Raw genomic sequence first — 17,852 nt, 5'->3', positions numbered from 1 at the left:
ATGGCCGCCACGTAGCTGATCGCCTGGCTTCCTGCGCCGCCGGCTTATCAAGATAAGAGACTTGCTTTATGAGAGGACAGATTCCAAATATTTAAGTCTTTACTTCATAGGCCAATTCTTGTGCTCAGTTTATTATGATTATTAGCTTTTTCCCGCGGCTTCGCTCGCGTTAAATTCAGACATTGAGGAATAGTCCATATAAACGTCCCCCCCCCCCATTTTTAGAAAAGTGGGGGGTTAGATAAAGACAAAAATAGCCTATGTATCTCTCCATGGGAAAGTGTGTGTGTCTGTTTGTTTGTCCGTCTTTCACGGCAAAATGGAGCGACAAATTGACGTGATTTTTGTAGTAGAGATAGTTGAAAGGATGGAGAGTGACATAGGCTACTTTTTGTCTCTTTCTAACGCGAGCGAAGCCGCGGGTAAAAGCTAGTATCTAATAAATAGATACAGTGGTTATGCTCCTTATTCACATACCATAAACTCTGTTAAATTTTGTCTCTTTCTAAAACCACATTGTCACAATCGGCTTCTTAATTACATAATTAATGCAAAATAATTAAAGAGCGTCAGCATCATTAATAAATATAACAAATAGAACACGCGATTAAGTAAATAAAAAATAAAAAAAGGAATCGATGGACTACTCTTGAAAAAGCGCTGGTTAGCCTAGTGGTACTTATAAGAGCGTGCGACTTTCGATCCGGCGATAGCGGGTTCGAACCCCGGCTCGTACCAATGAGTTTTTCCGAACATATGTGCGAAATGTCATATGATATTAGCCAATCGCTTTTCAGTGAAGGAAAACATCGTGACGAAACCGGACTAGTTCCAATAAGGCCTAGTTACCCTTCGGGTTGGAAGATCAGATGGCAGTCGCTTTCGTAAAACTATTGCCTACCCCAAATCTTGGGATTAGTTGTCAAAGCGGACCCCAGGCTCCCATGAGCCGTGGCAAATACCGGGATAACGCAAGGAGGATGATGATGATGGACTACGCTTGTAAACACATACTTACATTTCAGGTAACGGATAATCATGGACAGTTTAAGATAAAATCTTGCCTATTTTTAATATTTCACCGATACATGTAACAATTCTACCGCTAAGTTAAAACTTGAATGTCTTGTCCTTCTTTTACATTTCAAGCATATTGCAGAATAGATACTCCTATTGGGTTCTTCATAGTTAACAAATTAAAAAGAGGTGTTTTTTCTCCAATCATGGACGCCAGTTCTCCAGTAATTATGAAATTACTTCGCACTCTCTTGTGGATAAAATGCAATTTCTATGTGTTTTCGAATAGCTGTTGGGGTGGTGAAAATATATTTACCTTATTTCTAGGTCCTTAGTTCTAGCTCCAAACCCGATATAATCCTTTTACGGGAATTCGACAATCTAGTAAAAATACGTTGTTCATCAGAATTGCTCCCAATAAAACTTGAGGCGTTTGAATTTTCATCGTTTACATCATCATTTTTTACCTAGTCCTAGCAGGAAATTATGGTCGCGCGATAATTGTTAAAACATCGGGCTGTCCCTATCGCACTATTTTTAGGTGCTATGGGGAAGGTGTAACAGAACAAGCGTCTATGACGAGGAAATGGACTCGTTATTACATATAAAACTTACGGCGAATCAACTTTTCCTTGACCAACTTTCTTGGTGCATATTTTCTTTGGGATTTCATTGGATATTTTGACAAATAATATCTTTGAAGCTTTATCACATGTATAGTCACGTCTTCACTCATAAAATTCACTGTTATTCGATGCAAAACAGGTTGGAAAAACATATTTATCAACAAACTACGTTCACATGGATGAAATACTGACACTGACAGTTGTCAACTGAGTAGCGTTCCAATATTATATCTTGATTTCAATTATAGGTCGTAAAAATTGATAATGATAAGTAGTGTATATATTTTCTGGATGTGTTTATTGTAGCATTTAGAAACAAAAATGATATTTTGCCTCAAATTTGATTTACAAAACTGGTTAAAAACCTTTGATAAAGTAATATTTGCATATTTATATTTACCACAATATAAAATGTTTCATTACGTACTAGGAATCAACAAAAGATATCTCCATCTCACTCTAAAACACGTGCAGTCATGCAGATGTTACTATTGAGAAGCAAAAACGTACGTGCTGAGATGTCTTGGATATTAATGCCTAAGGCGTACGACTTAGTAAACAAAACAGTTACGACCTTTTTCTTATAAGTGTAATTTAGCGGCTATCCATTGTTATTTGTCGCCAGTCGCCCTTTTGTCGCTCATTTGTCGCTCTTTTGTCGCTCTTTTGTAGCTCTTTTGTCGCTCTTTTGTCGCTCTTTTGTCGCTCTTTTGTCGCTCTTTTGTCGCTCTTTTGTCGCTCTTTTGTCGCTCTTTTGTCGCTCTTTTGTCGCTCTTTTGTCGCTCTTTTGTCGCTCTTTTGTCGCTCTTTTGTCGCTCTTTTGTAGCTCTTTTGTCGCTCTTTTGTCGCTCTTTTGTCGCTCTTTTGTCACTCATTTTGAATCTATAAAAGGGTCGGAGCGAGCCGACGCGCGTCATTCTTAAAATATCTACAAGACTAACAGTGTCTCTGGCTTTCGTGTGTTATACTGGTGAGTGAAGTTGTTCTGCTATTATTTCTCTGTTTGTTTTTACTTGGAAATTAGTGATTGTAAACTTTGAAATTGTGTCTCTGTTTGGTTGTGCGGGGACAATATCGTCGTACAGTTGAACTTGGACCTGTGGTGGAATTGCTTTACTGTCAGTTGTGGGGTTAATTTAGTGTTCTATTTATAGTGTAGTGTTACATTTAAATTGTTGTGTATAGTGAAGTTTTCTGTGCTTTGTTTCATGAGTGCCGTCAAGCAATACAAAGACTGGGTCGATGTATGGCTGGTGCTTGGAGATAAGTCTGTGTTTGGTTTTGTAGGGAGTAATTCTTGCAAAACTAAACTTAGATTATAGCACGTAAAGAAAACTTCACTCGTTTGTTTAGTTGGTCAGTAAAATTGAATTTAGTAATTTTCTATGGGGTTATATTGTGAAAGTTATAAGCCAGATCATTGTTTGTGACAGACTGTTGTCCGGCTAGGCGCTTCTTCCCTTACGGTGTCAAATAAGAGGCGTTTAGGGGTCTTTTTGTTCCAAGTGGAGGGCTTGGGCGCTTTTATTTACTTACAAAAGCGTATTTTCTCACCGGTCTCAAAGAGTCCAACTGTTAGATGGAAGTGAGGACTTTCACGATTGACGAAAGACATTAGGAGTAATCCTTGCTCACTGAAGTCGGCAGTATTTGAGGCTGGGGTCCTATATTTATATATATTTATTTACTCGGTGCTCTAGTCCATGCTGGCGTTGGTCGCTGGGGATTTCGGTTGTGATCGATCCACATCTAAGTAAAGTCTGATCGCAGCTGGGTCTTCCATGTGGCTGGTACTGGTGTGTCCTGGAATACTGGATATATACACGGATAGGGCGATCTACTCTCTGCTACGCCCGCGGGCAAAAGCAGAGGGGGGGATCAGAACTCAAGCCTATAGGTTGCCTATCTCAGCTTCGCTGGCTGAACTGTACAGCTTATGGTAGGGATACACTTGTGCATATTCTGAACTCAAGATCTATGGTAAGTGAAGGTCTGTGTTTCAGATATGCTAGAGTAGGGAAAACGATAGGACTAGGGTAAAGTCACACACTATTTCTATGAAAGTAGAGTTCTATTATGATTGGTCTTAAAATATAATTGGTCAACGTGTATTGTGGAGAAATAATTTAACTACTACTATTTATATGGTTTAAATGGACTTTAAATGTGGTGTTTACTATCTTAAAATATGTGGTAAAATTGGTAATTTATATAATCTCTTATTACTTAATTTATTTGAGTGAAATTAATAATTGTGGTAGCAATTTCTGATCTTTCGGTGTGGCTGTGGGACACTTAGTGTTGCTAACTAGTTTTTCAAGGTAAATTCTATCAAATTGGCTAGGGAAACAAACTGTCTTTGGAATAAAAGGATTTGTTTGTTATAGGGCCCAGTGGCATGCGAGCGCCGTCCACTGATGAAAAGTCTAAAGCTTAGAAAAGTTTGACTTACTTATTTCTTATAAAAGTTAGCGACTGCTCGGTGTTTCGATAAAACATTAGAAAGATCGAGAAGTTATGGTCTATTAGCAGTATTGGGGAAAAGGGGGGTTTAGCTAGGGAAAAAGAAAACAAAAATAAAAAAGGGGTTAGTTTGTAGATAGATAGCCCTTCAGGCTTACTTGCTTAGGATGCCCGATAATGTGGTTTGATTGGGCCTAAGGATTCCAGACGGTATCGCAAGTTCTCACCCCAAACCGGAATCGAAAATAGAGCGTAGCCGATGATTACCAAAATATTTTTTAATATTTATTTCATGTATATTTCACTCACTAACTTTTATTCTAAAATTTTCTTCATCACGTTATTAATTTTCTCACATATAACTTTCTAGGCCTAAATCTGATAAAATACTCTTCTATAACACTATATTATTTGCTACAATAACCTTTTTTCTTCTTTAAAATATAAATAAATAAAAATTTAAATATTAGTCAAAAATACAGCTGATACTCATTAAAGGATCTAGGTTATCGCGGTTCACATCGAAGGGTTCTACTTATTCACGCTAGACGATCACAAGGCCAAATTTAAGGGGTATATTTAAAGGGGGGTTAGCTATAATGTTGGTTAGTCAAGTAAGTAAGTAAGGTGAGCGGAGGTTTAGTTACAAAGGCCCGATGTTTTATCATTTATTGCGCGTCATGATTGTCCTGCTGGACTGTTAACGCCTAAAGGCTAAAACCCTAAAAATATCCTACCCTGAAAATAGCCCTGTAACAGAAGCAAAAAATTTCACTGTAGCATTCGCCACGGCTCAGGAGAGCCTGGGATCCGCTTTGACTACTAGCTTAAGATTTAGCATAATTAGGCACTAGTTTTACAAAAGCGACTGCCGTCTGATCTTCCAACCCGGAGGGTGTGTTTGGTTTCATTGGGACAAGTCCGGTTACCTAACGATGTTTGTTGTGACATTTCGCAAATAAGTTCCGAAAAACTCATTGGTCCGAGCCGAGGTTCGAACCCGCGACCTCCGAATTGAAAGTCGCCAGTGTTTTTTTTCTCACAATTATCCTATTTTATTTTCAATTATAAATGCTCATTGGTCATAGTTATTTCTTCTGCAATCGTGCGATAAATTAAGATTTCATGCAAATTGTAGGCTCATGAAATTTCACAGTTATGATTAAATCGACCTATTGTGCGCTTGTTGGAATTATCAAAGTCGAAAATTGTGTCTTAATATGTATACATCGACAGGCGTCCTTTGTACGGGGCACCGCTTTAAGATTTTAGTTCTACTTGGGATTATAGTGATTGGAAGTGGTTCTCTTATGGTGATTGTGTTTTATGGTGACTCGCTGCCTTATATCAAGCACTATGCAGAATATTATTCACTGTCGCATTACTTGCAATCTTCTATCGGACATCACAGCACGTTTTACACGGACGGCGAAATCCGCCAAATGGCATCCCAAATTAAAGATATGAAAAAATGCGATCCTCATGCCTTGCTTGGTTCTAATAAAACTCACATTTGGGTGAGAAAAGAAAATTTACCCTATTACAATCTAAGTAGCTATACTAGCATTGTTTGTTGTTATAAATCTTTTTACCGTCCAAAATCGATAAAAGACATCATGTCTCGTAAAATTGATGATCGAGTCAAATACAACAAATGTCGATTTTTTTCTGACTCTATAGCAGTTGAAGATGAATTTGTCAGAGTCAATTGTAGTCACGGAAAGGATTTATTTCAAAGTTTTTTTGTATACGCTCGTAAAAAGAAAATGTCAATCCAACCAAAGAATCGATACAATATATTGATACTAGGAATAGACGGGGTATCCAGATTAAATCTGCATCGAACCATGCCCAAAACTGTATCATTTTTGAACGATTTGGGAGCCGTAGAATTGTTGAGATACAATAAAGTAGGCGATAATACGTTTCCTAACCTGGTACCACTTTTACTTGGTAAACACGAGTCAGAGATGCAGGAGACATGTTGGCCAAACAAGAACTTGACGTTCGACAACTGTCCGTTCATATGGGAACGGTTCCAGCGGGCGGGCTTCTCCACCGCCTACGTGGAAGACTACGCCAAGATCGCGACCTTCAACTATCTGAAGCGAGGCTTCGCGGGCTATCCCACAGATTACTACCTTCGTACCTTCATCCATGAGGCTGAAGCCTATACCAGAACAAAAAACAAGGGAAAATTTTCAATTTGCTTGAATGAAAAATATATGTTCAAAATTATTCTGGATTATGTCGAAGACCTTACAGCTTTGTCAACAATAAGACTATTCGGTTTTTTTTGGGAAAACTCAATTACCCATGACAATTTAAACTATGCATCAGCAATGGACGAAGACTACTCAGCCATGTTTATGAGAATGCAAAGCTCTGGCTACTTAAATAAAAGTATTATTTTTGTATTGAGCGACCACGGCTTCAGATGGGGAAAATTTCGGAAAACTAGACAAGGATTTTTGGAAGATAGGCTACCTTTTATCTTAGTAGTTACGCCTCCATCATTTCGTACAAATTTTAATGAAGCGTACAAAAATCTTGTACAAAACGTTCATCGTCTAACTACACCGTTCGATGTGCACGAAACTTTGATCGACTTAGTGAATCTGTATAATATTGAAAATTCTAAGATATTATCCCGAACGTATGATTTTTACTCTAATCAAAGAAACATCAGTTTATTTTTACCGATTCCAGAGAACAGAACATGTGAATCAGCTGCCATTGACGCCCACTGGTGCGTCGATAACGGAAATACTAAAGAAGATTTAAATAGTACTTTAGCGAGGGAGGCAGTAAAATACGCAATGTCGCATTTAAATGGTCTTCTGAAGAAAAACCCAGAGTGTGCCGAGCTAACTCTAGATAAGGTGTTGCTTGCGACTCGACTTATATATGATAGTTCCAAAGAGAAAATAAAGAAATCAGTTGAGTTGACGGTAGCTTTCAGAACGAATCCCGGAGGAGGGGAGTTTGAAGCGACACTGGGCAGACAAGGCGGCCCCGGCAGCCCCTGGCTCCTGCTGGGCTCCGCAAGCCGAGTCAACGCCTACGGCAACCAAAGCCACTGCATCCAAGACCAACAGCACGACGCTCAGTTAAAGCTATACTGTTATTGCATTCATGTGTAAAAAGCATCATTTAGAAACATGTCCGAGCAGCATATTACAATAGATATACCTTCCGACAGAGTGTAGGATTGAAAGAGACTGAGACATAATTTAAAAAAAGAGCAAATTAGTTTTATGAATACGAGTATCATTTGTCTGTTATTTGAATCTCATATTAATTAATACATCTAAAATCGAATAAAAATGTCTTATTAAATTATGTTACATTTTATTTAAGTAAGTACCTAAGTAAATTAAAAAAAAATAGACTCAACTGTCATAATCATTCTAAAATGTAAATCAATAATTAACTACGAGTAATAAGATACATTTGCAGGCTTAAATATAAATATTCCTTTACTTAATAACTTTCGGGGAAAATTTGAATTAAGCAATCGGAATCCAAAATAAATGACGGGGACCTTCATGGTGCTACCCGCATACTTTTCTCGAACGACTTGGCGGCCCCAGATTCACAGGACACTTTATCAGCCTTCGACAGTAAACATCCACCTGCCCCATCAATTTGTAACTTCCCAGATCCCTCAGGCTCAGACACCGCTTTGCCCGGCCTTGTCGCTACCGAAGATGCCGTCTACGCCATGTTGTTCAATAGCGCCTCGGCTGATGGCTGAGACGGGATTACTCCCCAACACCTGAAGGAGCTGCTCGCCAACAACAACACTGGCGAACTGCTCACGGATAGTAAACTTAATGCTCAGTGGAAAGGTGAACGAAAGTGTTTGCGGTGTTTCTGAGTGAGTGGTGTGAAAGTGTTTGTACGCGTGCGTAGACAACATAAAGGTAATCGGTCTCAACAGCCTAACAGTTATAACAATAATTATTGCACAATTTTATTGAGCAATAAAATTGTGTACCTAAATGACAAATTTATTTTATTTTTACTACAATTAATTATAATTCCGTATAAATTTTCTGTCATTAAATTTGGTAAATCACATAAAATAGGAGTCGATTATTGTTCAAAAATCCCAAATGTTTGACTTGGCAGAAAACCAGGCATCTGAAACTCTGATCATATGTTGAAAATTAAAAAAAAATATTAAAAAGTCAGTTGGCGGGAATTGGTTATGTATTATGTTCTTTCGATTTACGACAATTTCGTGGTGTAAATTGCCGTGAAAAATATAATTAATTTCCTCGCAATCGAAATAAAGCTAGGAACAAATTATGGGACGCGTCACATGGACGCGGCTGATGACTTCGACTGATAAGTGTGCACAGTCTTAAAACATCCAGAATGCCAGATGACATCCTGACGTCCGTGCGCTCAAGGCCACGTCCACGGCTTACGTCCGCTAGTTTGCATATCATTCAGTGTATATATGAATATAAATAATGATACTTATCTATAGTTTGTACTTTTGGTTGTTGAAAAAAGTGTAAACAAACCGAAGCTATCAAATTTGACAGATCCAGGTGTAGTGAACCTTTTAAGGCCAGATTGAAGAACAAAATAGGTGGCTGCTTGGACTTCCGGTTCGGGTGCCATCTTAGCGGGATCGTGTCGTGAATAATTTCTCCTTCTTTTGCTCATTAATGTTGCTTAAAGTGTAATATCGATAGCTTATTATGCAGTAAACTAATGTTATAGTGAAAAGCTGATGAAGAATTAATCTCGAAACGCGTTTAGCCCCTTTTTTGTCATCGACGGCCGATAGTCCACGTGCCCTTGTAAAATCTAGCTATCAATTTACAAGTGCCAACTACCTGAAAATAAAAGGAGTGTAGGTACAAGTTTCTAATAGGTCGGTACCTATCAAATATTACTGAATCAACTAAACTACCATCTAGTATAAAAAAAACATAAGTAGGTATAACAATCACCATCTCATACGGAGAAATGGAAGCTCGAAAACAGCAATATCGAACTCGAAATAGATGATGATGATGATGATTGACACCAAGCATCAAACAGATAAAATTAAAAATCGCGTAAGGGTTTAGTACCTTTATATGTGAGTTTATTTAGATATTTAGATATTTTATTCAAGCTGGCAAAATTACGCACATGACAGGGTTGAGTGGAAGAAGCGAGGGGAGGCCTTTGCCCAGCAGTGGGACACTACAGTAGGCTAATAATAAAAAAATATATGTGAGTGTGCACAGGAAAACGTCCCACTTTGTCGATTGCTATAAAGCCGCTTTGTCAGTTTATTCATAAAAAGATACAAGTACCTAAATCTCGCCTTAATGGTAACCGACAAAGTGGGACGTTTCACTAAACACACTCACATATTTTAGTACTGTTACACCTAGATTAAAATGCAACCATGAGTTGTAAACCTCTGCAAAATTGGGTACTTTTTGGTAGATGATTCCCAGAAGAGAAGAATAATGTTCATTAAATGCAATGAAGATATGTTTGTATTGAAGTTGTTAGATGATGCTAGATGTGAGGGTGTATATGTTTCGTCAAATTAAACAAAATTAGGTGTTAGTGGAATAAAATGGAAAATAGTAGTGAGCTTGATATATTATATTAGCAATAGCTTTCTATCTAATATAATACAATACAATAAAAACAAATACTATATTTACAGATTTATAAAACCTCATTATGTTTAAAGATTGTGTCATAGTAACATTTCAGAATTGTAAAGTACCCTGATTATTAGTATCACGATTTGGTTACTTGGACGTTGATGTTTCAGTTCAGTGTTTATTATTCCTAGCTATAATTGAATTGTATTTTACTATAATGTAATCTAAGAAAACAAATATCTTATGTGATTTGAATTTTCGTAAATATAATTGTGATCATAATGTATTGTCCATCTATTTAAAAGATGGTTAACTGATAACGATGATAACTGGTCATACTGGCAAGTAATGTTTTAAAAGGCCAGTTGCTCAGTAGCTCAGTTGTCAGACAGTTTGTTCTGGTTAAGGCTGCTTTAAAAAAAAAACGTCATAATAATGTAAAAATGATAGTTTTAGTCGGTGAAATACTACACTTTCCGTTATTCAATAGATTTGTTTAATTCAAATTTCAGTTAGAGCATCTTATTATCTTGATTTTTATAAGACTGGATTTTTGAAAACCAAGTCACTAAATTAATTATGAATTTTTCTCTAATGCACGTTTAGAAAAACTCACGTATAGAGCTGAATTAGTCGATCTTATTTGTAAAATTTGGACAATTTTGATTACTAAAACAGGTAAATTTATGATTTGTATACCCTGTACTACAAACTTCTCAGACTACATTTTTATTATAAGGTTTTAAAAAAGAGTAGGTAAACGAGGCTAAGACGAATTCAATTTTTTTCAGAAATTACCTAAAATTAAGTGACAATTTCTTTGAAAATCTACATCACATCGAAATAATTTTTGTACTTAATTAATCTGCAACGTTTACTTAAATTGCTGTTATGCCTTAGTGATTATAAATTGCTATTATTTATTTTTGGCAATTTTTTGAAAACGAGCCTTCACCGGTACAATTATTACCACTTTTGGACATTTTCTCATATTTTGTTAGACCAAGTAGAAAAAGTCAGGTCCTATAATGTGATATATATTTGTAAACTACTCGCAAAGCCCTTTAATTTGATACTACACACGGTATGATCAAGTGCTCGGTTGCGATTTCACTGTTTTTCACACGAAAGCCCTCCTTTAAGCGACAAGACAACAAGAGGTACGATCATGCTTCATTTTATTGATTTCTATATTGCTGTGATTTAAATGAAATGAAATTATTTTTATAGTAGATATTGATTTGCTATTTATTCACATATTGGTTTATTGCTTAGTAAAGAAAATAATAATATTTAATCCATACTTTATAGCACTTATTTTTATCATATAACTAACAAGCTCAATTATTTTTAAATAAGGAAAAAAAAATCAGGAACCAAACGTTATTTTTAAACAACCCTCAAATTTGACAGCTCAGGTTTGTTTACACTTGGTTTACACCACGGAAGTATAACTAAGTTTACACTTTTTTCAACTGCCAAGAGTACAAGCTATAGATTGCGGCAGTGGACGCGCGTCCGCGGACGCGTCCTATAATTTGTTCCTAGCTTAAAAGCAGAGTGTACAACAAGGGCATAAATGTCAATTTTTACCTCGTCTACTATTTTGGTATTCGCTTCGCTAAGACCAAACAATTTCCTCGGGTAAAATGGTTCGCTTTATGCCCTGAATTTAGCCGTTAGTGTGTGTTTTATCAGCAAAATAACAAGTGACTTGCAGGAAATGGTAGAAATAATGCCCTGCCGAACCATCCCGTGTGTGTGGTCTATCACATCCTTGGCTGTTTTCTTTAGTATCGTAATAACCATTAACTATAATTGGATATACTTTGGTGAACGTTTAACTCTAGTAGTAGATTAATGAGTAAGTAACTGAAACGTTCAACTGTAAAGTGTGGCTATATTACGTTAACATTTTTCGCTTCACATATTAAAAAAATATGAAGCAATTGAGTGGATATGGTGCCCTACTTCAATAACCTGCTTTTCTTAAGCCTGCTTGTGCTTGGCTGTGCGTCGTTTCTGTGTATAATGTTGTACGGAGACCCAAGGAATTATATTAAAAAATATGGAAGAATATATCAGCACCGCAAATATAATCAAGACATTCAACAACCCAAGATAGTACACAGCGCAAACGCTACTTCTAAAATATTTTACTCTGACGATGAAATTCGAAAAATGGAGAAATCTGAGGCTGTGAAAAAATGCCCCGCTCACCCTTTTCTAGGGTCGAATTCAAGTCATATTTGGATTGAAAAAGATAATTTACCCTATTACAATTTAAGTACCTCCACACCTGTTGTTTGCTGTTATAAGTCCTTCTACCGTCCTAAGAGGATAGACGATATCACGGCTTTCAGACTTGACAATCGAGTGAAGTATAACCCCTGTCGTGACTTTTCAAACTATATTGCAGTTGAAGATGAGTTTGTGAGAGTTAATTGTAGTTGCGAGAAGAAAATATCCGACTACTTTTTTTTATTTGCTCGTTACAAACCAATCTCAGTCAAACCAAGGACAGATTTACCGTATAACATATTGGTTCTAGGAATAGATTCGGTGTCTAGATTAAATCTCCACAGGACCATGCCTAAAACTGTAAAACTGTTGAGGAAATTGGGTGCTGTCGAAATGTTACGATATAATAAAGTAGGCGAAAACACTTTTCCCAACGTGGTACCACTTTTGGTTGGTAAACACGTGTCAGAGCTACCGGAAACATGTTGGTCCAGCAAGAAAGTGACGTTTGACAACTGTCCGTTTATATGGTACCGGTTCCAGCAGGAGGGCTTCACCACCGCTTACATTGAGGACTACACAAAGATCGGGACATTTAACTACATGAGGCGCGGCTTCGCGGGATTCCCCACCGACTACTACTTGCGCACTTTCTTGTTCGAAGCCGAGACATACGCCAGGGGTAAAAAAAATAAACCAAGTCCCTGCATAAATGAAAAATATACGTTTAAGATTGTTCTGGACTACGTCGAAGCCCTTACTTCTTTGTCTAAAATAAATCGACTATTCGGATTTTTTTGGGAAAACACAATGACCCATGACTTTTTGAATTATCCTTCAGTAATGGACAATGATTATACCGCGTTTTTTGAAAAACTGCACAGGTCTGGTTATTTAAATAATAGTATTGTTTTCTTATTGAGCGACCATGGTATGAGATGGGGACAATTTCGGAAAACTAAGCAGGGATTCTTGGAGGCGAGGTTACCTTTCGTATTTGCATTAATGCCTCCGTCGTTTCGCAAAAAATTTAGCGAGGCGTACAAAAATCTAGTACAAAACGTTCATCGTCTAACTACACCGTTCGACATGCACGCAACTTTGATCGACTTGGTTAATTTGTATATTATTGAAAATTCTAAGATATCATCCCGAACGTATGACTCTAATCAAAGAAGCATCAGTTTATTTTTACCAATTCCGGAGAACCGAACATGCGAATCAGCAGCCATTGATGGCCACTGGTGCGTCGATCACGGAAATACTAAAGTAGATTCAAATAGTACTGTAGCGAGGGAGGCAGTAGAATACGCAATGTCGCATTTGAATGACCTTCTGAAGGAATACTCACAGTGTGCCGGGCTCACTCTTGACAAGGTGTTGATTGCGACTCGATTGTTATATGATAACACCAAAGGCAATATAAAGAAATCAGTTGAGCTGACGGTTACGTTTAGGACGAATCCCGGAGGAGGTGAGTTTGAAGCTACACTAGGGAGACAAGGAGGTCCTGGCAGTCACTGGTTTCTGCTAGGCTCCGTAAGCCGAATTAACCTCTATGGAAACCAAAGCTACTGCATTAAAGATCACGGAGACGTCCAGTTATTGCTTTACTGTTATTGTATTATTTCAAGGCGATGAAACCTTTGATTGACAGAGTGTTAGTGATAATAAAAAACGTGACACCTGTGATGAAGCTGAGTGTGTTATTTTTATGTGATGCTCTCCAGCAACCCCACTTTGCGTTTTGGTTTTTTTTTATTATTTTTATGTCAGAATTGATGTACTAATTACAAGGTACCTAGATACGTTTGGGTGTGTTACTATAATTTGATATTAATTTATGACCTGTGGCTTTGTTTTAGGATTACTGTAACAAAAAGAACGTAGTATATTTTAATCGTTTATTATACTTCTATTTCCACAGTTATCTCTATGGTAACTAACTATATTATCACTATATACCTAAGTTTGACTATGGACTCGAGGTCCCATTGAACCGAAGATTATTCCAAATATCACAACTCTATTTTCAAATGTACAATATTTTAACGAACATTAAAATTGGTAGATGTACATTTATATCATATGTATTGTATATGTTTATGTATATCATAATTATGTACATATTCATTTCTCTAAGATCAAAACGACAAATATTTCTGCTAAATATATGGTGTCACTTTCTCGCACTAGAAGTAGTACTTTGAATTTTCCTATGTCGAAAATTCAAAAAGCCATAATATCCTACAGAAAAATTTCGTACAATACACGAAAATGAAGAAAATGCTTTATATGTCAGATTGGGCCTTATACATACCGGACTAAGGCGGGTCAAAGGTTAATAAGGCTAAGTATATATTGATTGAAATGCAAGTTAGTGATATTTAAGACAATCTTGAAGCTCAAAAGATAATGTGGCAGTGATCGTTTGAATTACTTTCATCCAAAAACTACATTAATAAATAACCAAACACTAATTCTACGTCGTAATTTTACTACTGACCGAACTAATCCTTTAAACATCTACACTTAGAACTTGTCTGTAATTTTTACAGTACCTTAGTTACAAATGGTAACTTCAACAATTGGTAACTTTAAAAAAATATGAACAAATACCAAGTGAGAAAAACTAGTTATTAAATTTATTATCGTATACTTGGTTGTAAAAAAGCGGTCTAGTAATTATCAGTAATCGGAACTATGGGAGCGAAACTTTAACAAAACTTGCTAAGTGGACATTTTAGAGTACGTGCCATGACAATATTAATATCCTTGTAGTAATGTATTAGAAATCTTGGATTCAGGTATATGTAGAATCAAATTTAACACTGACCTGAAAATAAAAATATTGGTTTTATTTAAAGTTTATGTCAGCTCTAAGGTTTTGTTAAAGTTTTGCTCCCATAGTTCCGATCACTGGTAGGTAATTAATAATTATACAATTTTGTACGGTCAACCAATTTGAATCCTAAGCCACTCTAGAACCCTGTCTCATTTAAACCATGTTCTATTTGCCATAAGAAGTCACATTGACGTTTACTGTGCAAAGGTTCTACAGTGGCCTAGGATTCAAATTAGTTGACTGTACATGTGTACCAGTGCCGCGCATTCTGCTTCTGATTATGAAATATAACATTATTATTGAGTTTCGAACAATAAAAAATGATTAAATTGTATACTATTCAGTCATCAACAATTTTTTGACAGACTTTCGGGCGGAATTAAGCGGGATATCTTTGATTTCATTTCGTATTCGCACAGATCAGAGGGCCTACTGCCAACATGGAATATCTAAGTGTTATCTGTCTCTCTTGTTATCGTCATCAAATATGTGTTATTATATGGATAAAGGAACCTTATTGTCTATGGCGCTTACGGCGTTATGAGCAATGTTCGTGTACAAATACGCCCAAATAAGGTCCTTTTACCCAGATAACGTCACATATATCGCACCTGTCATAATTACTCTCATAAAAATTGGCACAATATCTTGTCAAGAAGTTAGAGTATTCCGATATTGCTCACAAAATTTATTAGTGATAGCTTCGGCAATTTCGATATATCTGATGGAAACTGTACGCTCGTTATAGAGAGGCAGATAAAGAAATTACAAAACCGTACACCGATTTAATCTGATCGAACTTCGCAAATGAAGAACGTCTCAAAAGAGCAAGGTGAGTCGTTCCACTTGAGTCCCTTGTCGTCTCTGTTCCAGAGTTCGAGGCAGTTCTCCTCCTCTCCGTTCTCGTAGCGGAAGTTGTTGGGCTCCCCTGCGTTCCAGTTGACGAAGGTCAATGGCCGCCCGTTGGCCATCCAGAAGAAGTTGCCCTCCTCGGCCAGGTCTGTGCCTGACGTCCAGAAGTGCTCGCGGCCGTAACCTGGAATATTATTAAAACTTTCGGTTAGTTTGGTTAAGTGTGAAGAAGAATTTTCCTACAAAATATGCAGTGGATGGTAAACAATCCTGTGATCATATACAGGTTATCCATGGCAGGCAATAGGCAAGACGACTAAAAAAAACTAATTAGTCCATCAGTTAGATTATCAAAAAGTATTTTAGACACGTATTTTTTCTTTTTTCTTGTAAACGAAAAATGGCGACGGTACCTACAGTGTGTTGAAGTTTCATGTGACGTCACGCCTAGGTACAAGTTTTACTTAGAAGTGACGTCACAAGCCCCCACTCCGGAACTTTGATGCATTATATCTTTGTATTTTTTCATTAATTAGAAAAAGCGAAAAATATGTGTTCAGTATTTGTGGACGATCTAACTAACGGACTAAGCAGAATCCCATTTTTATGTAGGCGTCACGTCATCCCTAATAGAGTACGGCTAATTGCTGTGGCAGTTATGTATTACCCCACTTCAGTTAAACAGTAGAGATCCAAGGCCAATATTCCGAGCGCCATCGCCTAGTCAATTCTATTCTCATAAGTGCCAATTTTTCCGATTTTGAATTTGCAACTTTCTTTTATTTCTATAAGAGTTCATAACTCGAATTTAATTTGTACTTATACAAGTACGTGGGGCTGGGGACTTAGAAGGCTATGGCTCCTGATCGATGCAACGTTTGGTGAAACTTGTGTGCATAATTAAAATAAAATACTTGAGTCTCACGTATTTCTTGAAGAAGTCGTTAGCCTTCTGCGAGGCATAAAAGCTAAAACCAGTCTAAAGGTATCAGTAAGAGAAACCTGAGTCCTTGACGTACTTGTCAAGCTGGTCGTTCTCCTTTTGCTCTTTGAACCAGTTAGAAGATGTCAGTATGGGACCCTACCTGAGTCTTTATCTTACTGCTATGCTATGGAGACTAGATACATATAATAAAAGTATAGTAAGAGATTATTTTTCGAGCCGGTCCTTTTCCTTTTGTGAGCCGATGGAGACTAGGTACATGCATAGAGGCTGGACGCATAGAACCATCATTTGAGATTACCTGAGTCTTTGACGTATTTTTCGAGCTGATCATTCTCCTGCTGTGAGGCGATGGAGGCGAGGTGCATGCCGTGGAACCGGCAGTACTGCTGCGCCTTGAACCAGTTCGCCTGAAATCAATAATGACATATTTAGTAAGACATCCAATAATAGGCGAGACGACTAAAAAAGAACTAATTAGTCCGTCAGTTACATTATCAAAGAATTTTAGATACGTATTTTTTCTTTTTTCTCGTAAACGAAAAATGACGACGGTACAGTGCGTTGAAGTTTCGCGTGACGTCACGCCTAGGTACAATTTTTACTTAGAAGTGACGACACAAGCCCCCACTCCGGAACTTTGATGCTCTATATCTTTGTATTTTTTTCATTAATTAGAAAAAGCGAAAAATGTGTGTTCAGTATCTTTGGACGATCTAACTGACGGACTAAACAGAATGCATTTTTATATGTAGTCGTCATCCCTATTGTAAGGTTTAATGAAATAGGGCATTGATACCCCTGTGGCCTATTTCAGAATAGTGACAATTGTCGCTCGACAGTGACACTTCGCCTTTCATTACTTGTTCAACAAGAAAATATTGACGCTGAGAACCTAACAGTTACTCATCAACCCAGAAATAGGCACAGAAGTGTCAGTGTCAAATGTCAATGTCATTGTGGTGAAGTAGCAAGTAGCCTACTGTTTGTTTTTAAATCTTCTTGATTTATCTTGCGTTAATAGTAGTAGTAGTAGTAGTAATCACTTTATTGTGTACAACAGTTTATATACAATTTGTAGGAATAGAGATACAAAGGCGAGCTTATCCCTATAAGTTAATAATTTCTAAGGTTTTGATCAATCGATAGATGGCTTTTGATTTGGTCCTTATTCGTTTTGTGCTATTTGGAATAAAATATGAACAATGTAGGTAAGGTACAGCGGGGCAGATCTCGAC

The 17,852-nt window shown here is 37.1% G+C and overlaps 3 protein-coding genes across 4 annotated transcripts in view; 2 read left to right on the top strand and 1 right to left on the bottom strand.

Annotated features, from left to right (window-relative positions):
* Positions 1-5,315: 5,315 nt before the first annotated feature.
* On the top strand, positions 5,316-7,270 carry LOC125231994. The gene has a single exon (XM_048137601.1). It carries the CDS (start codon positions 5,327-5,329, stop codon positions 7,247-7,249), a length of 1,923 nt encoding a protein of 640 aa, XP_047993558.1. The 5' UTR covers positions 5,316-5,326; the 3' UTR covers positions 7,250-7,270.
* A 3,764-nt stretch (positions 7,271-11,034) lies between these two features.
* LOC125232126 lies at positions 11,035-14,863 on the top strand. The gene has a single exon (XM_048137748.1). The coding sequence runs from the start codon at positions 11,693-11,695 to the stop codon at positions 13,613-13,615; it is 1,923 nt and encodes a 640-aa protein (XP_047993705.1). The 5' UTR covers positions 11,035-11,692; the 3' UTR covers positions 13,616-14,863.
* An 80-nt stretch (positions 14,864-14,943) lies between these two features.
* The window catches only part of LOC125231664 (macrophage mannose receptor 1), a 136,568-nt gene continuing 133,659 nt past the window's right edge, over positions 14,944-17,852 (bottom strand). For both annotated transcript variants that reach the window (XM_048137166.1, XM_048137165.1), the window contains 2 exons: positions 16,916-17,024; positions 14,944-15,855 (listed from right to left, as the gene is read on the bottom strand). In XM_048137166.1, coding sequence (XP_047993123.1) covers positions 15,605-15,855; positions 16,916-17,024 — 360 coding nt within the window. In that variant the 3' untranslated portion in view covers positions 14,944-15,604. The remainder of the gene's footprint in view (positions 15,856-16,915; positions 17,025-17,852) is intronic.

The sequence above is a fragment of the Leguminivora glycinivorella genome, chromosome 12, assembly GCF_023078275.1.
Source record: "Leguminivora glycinivorella isolate SPB_JAAS2020 chromosome 12, LegGlyc_1.1, whole genome shotgun sequence".
Lineage (NCBI taxonomy): Eukaryota > Metazoa > Arthropoda > Insecta > Lepidoptera > Tortricidae > Leguminivora > Leguminivora glycinivorella.
The sequence above is the reverse complement of the archived record's forward strand: the minus strand, read 5'-3'. Positions and strand labels throughout refer to the sequence as shown.

What these genes read in the sequence shown, in the direction of transcription:
- LOC125232126 (XM_048137748.1), top strand. Translation starts at nt 11,693, where the DNA reads ATGGTGCCCTACTTCAATAACCTGCTTTTCTTAAGCCTGCTTGTGCTT.
- LOC125231994 (XM_048137601.1), top strand. Translation starts at nt 5,327, where the DNA reads ATGTATACATCGACAGGCGTCCTTTGTACGGGGCACCGCTTTAAGATT.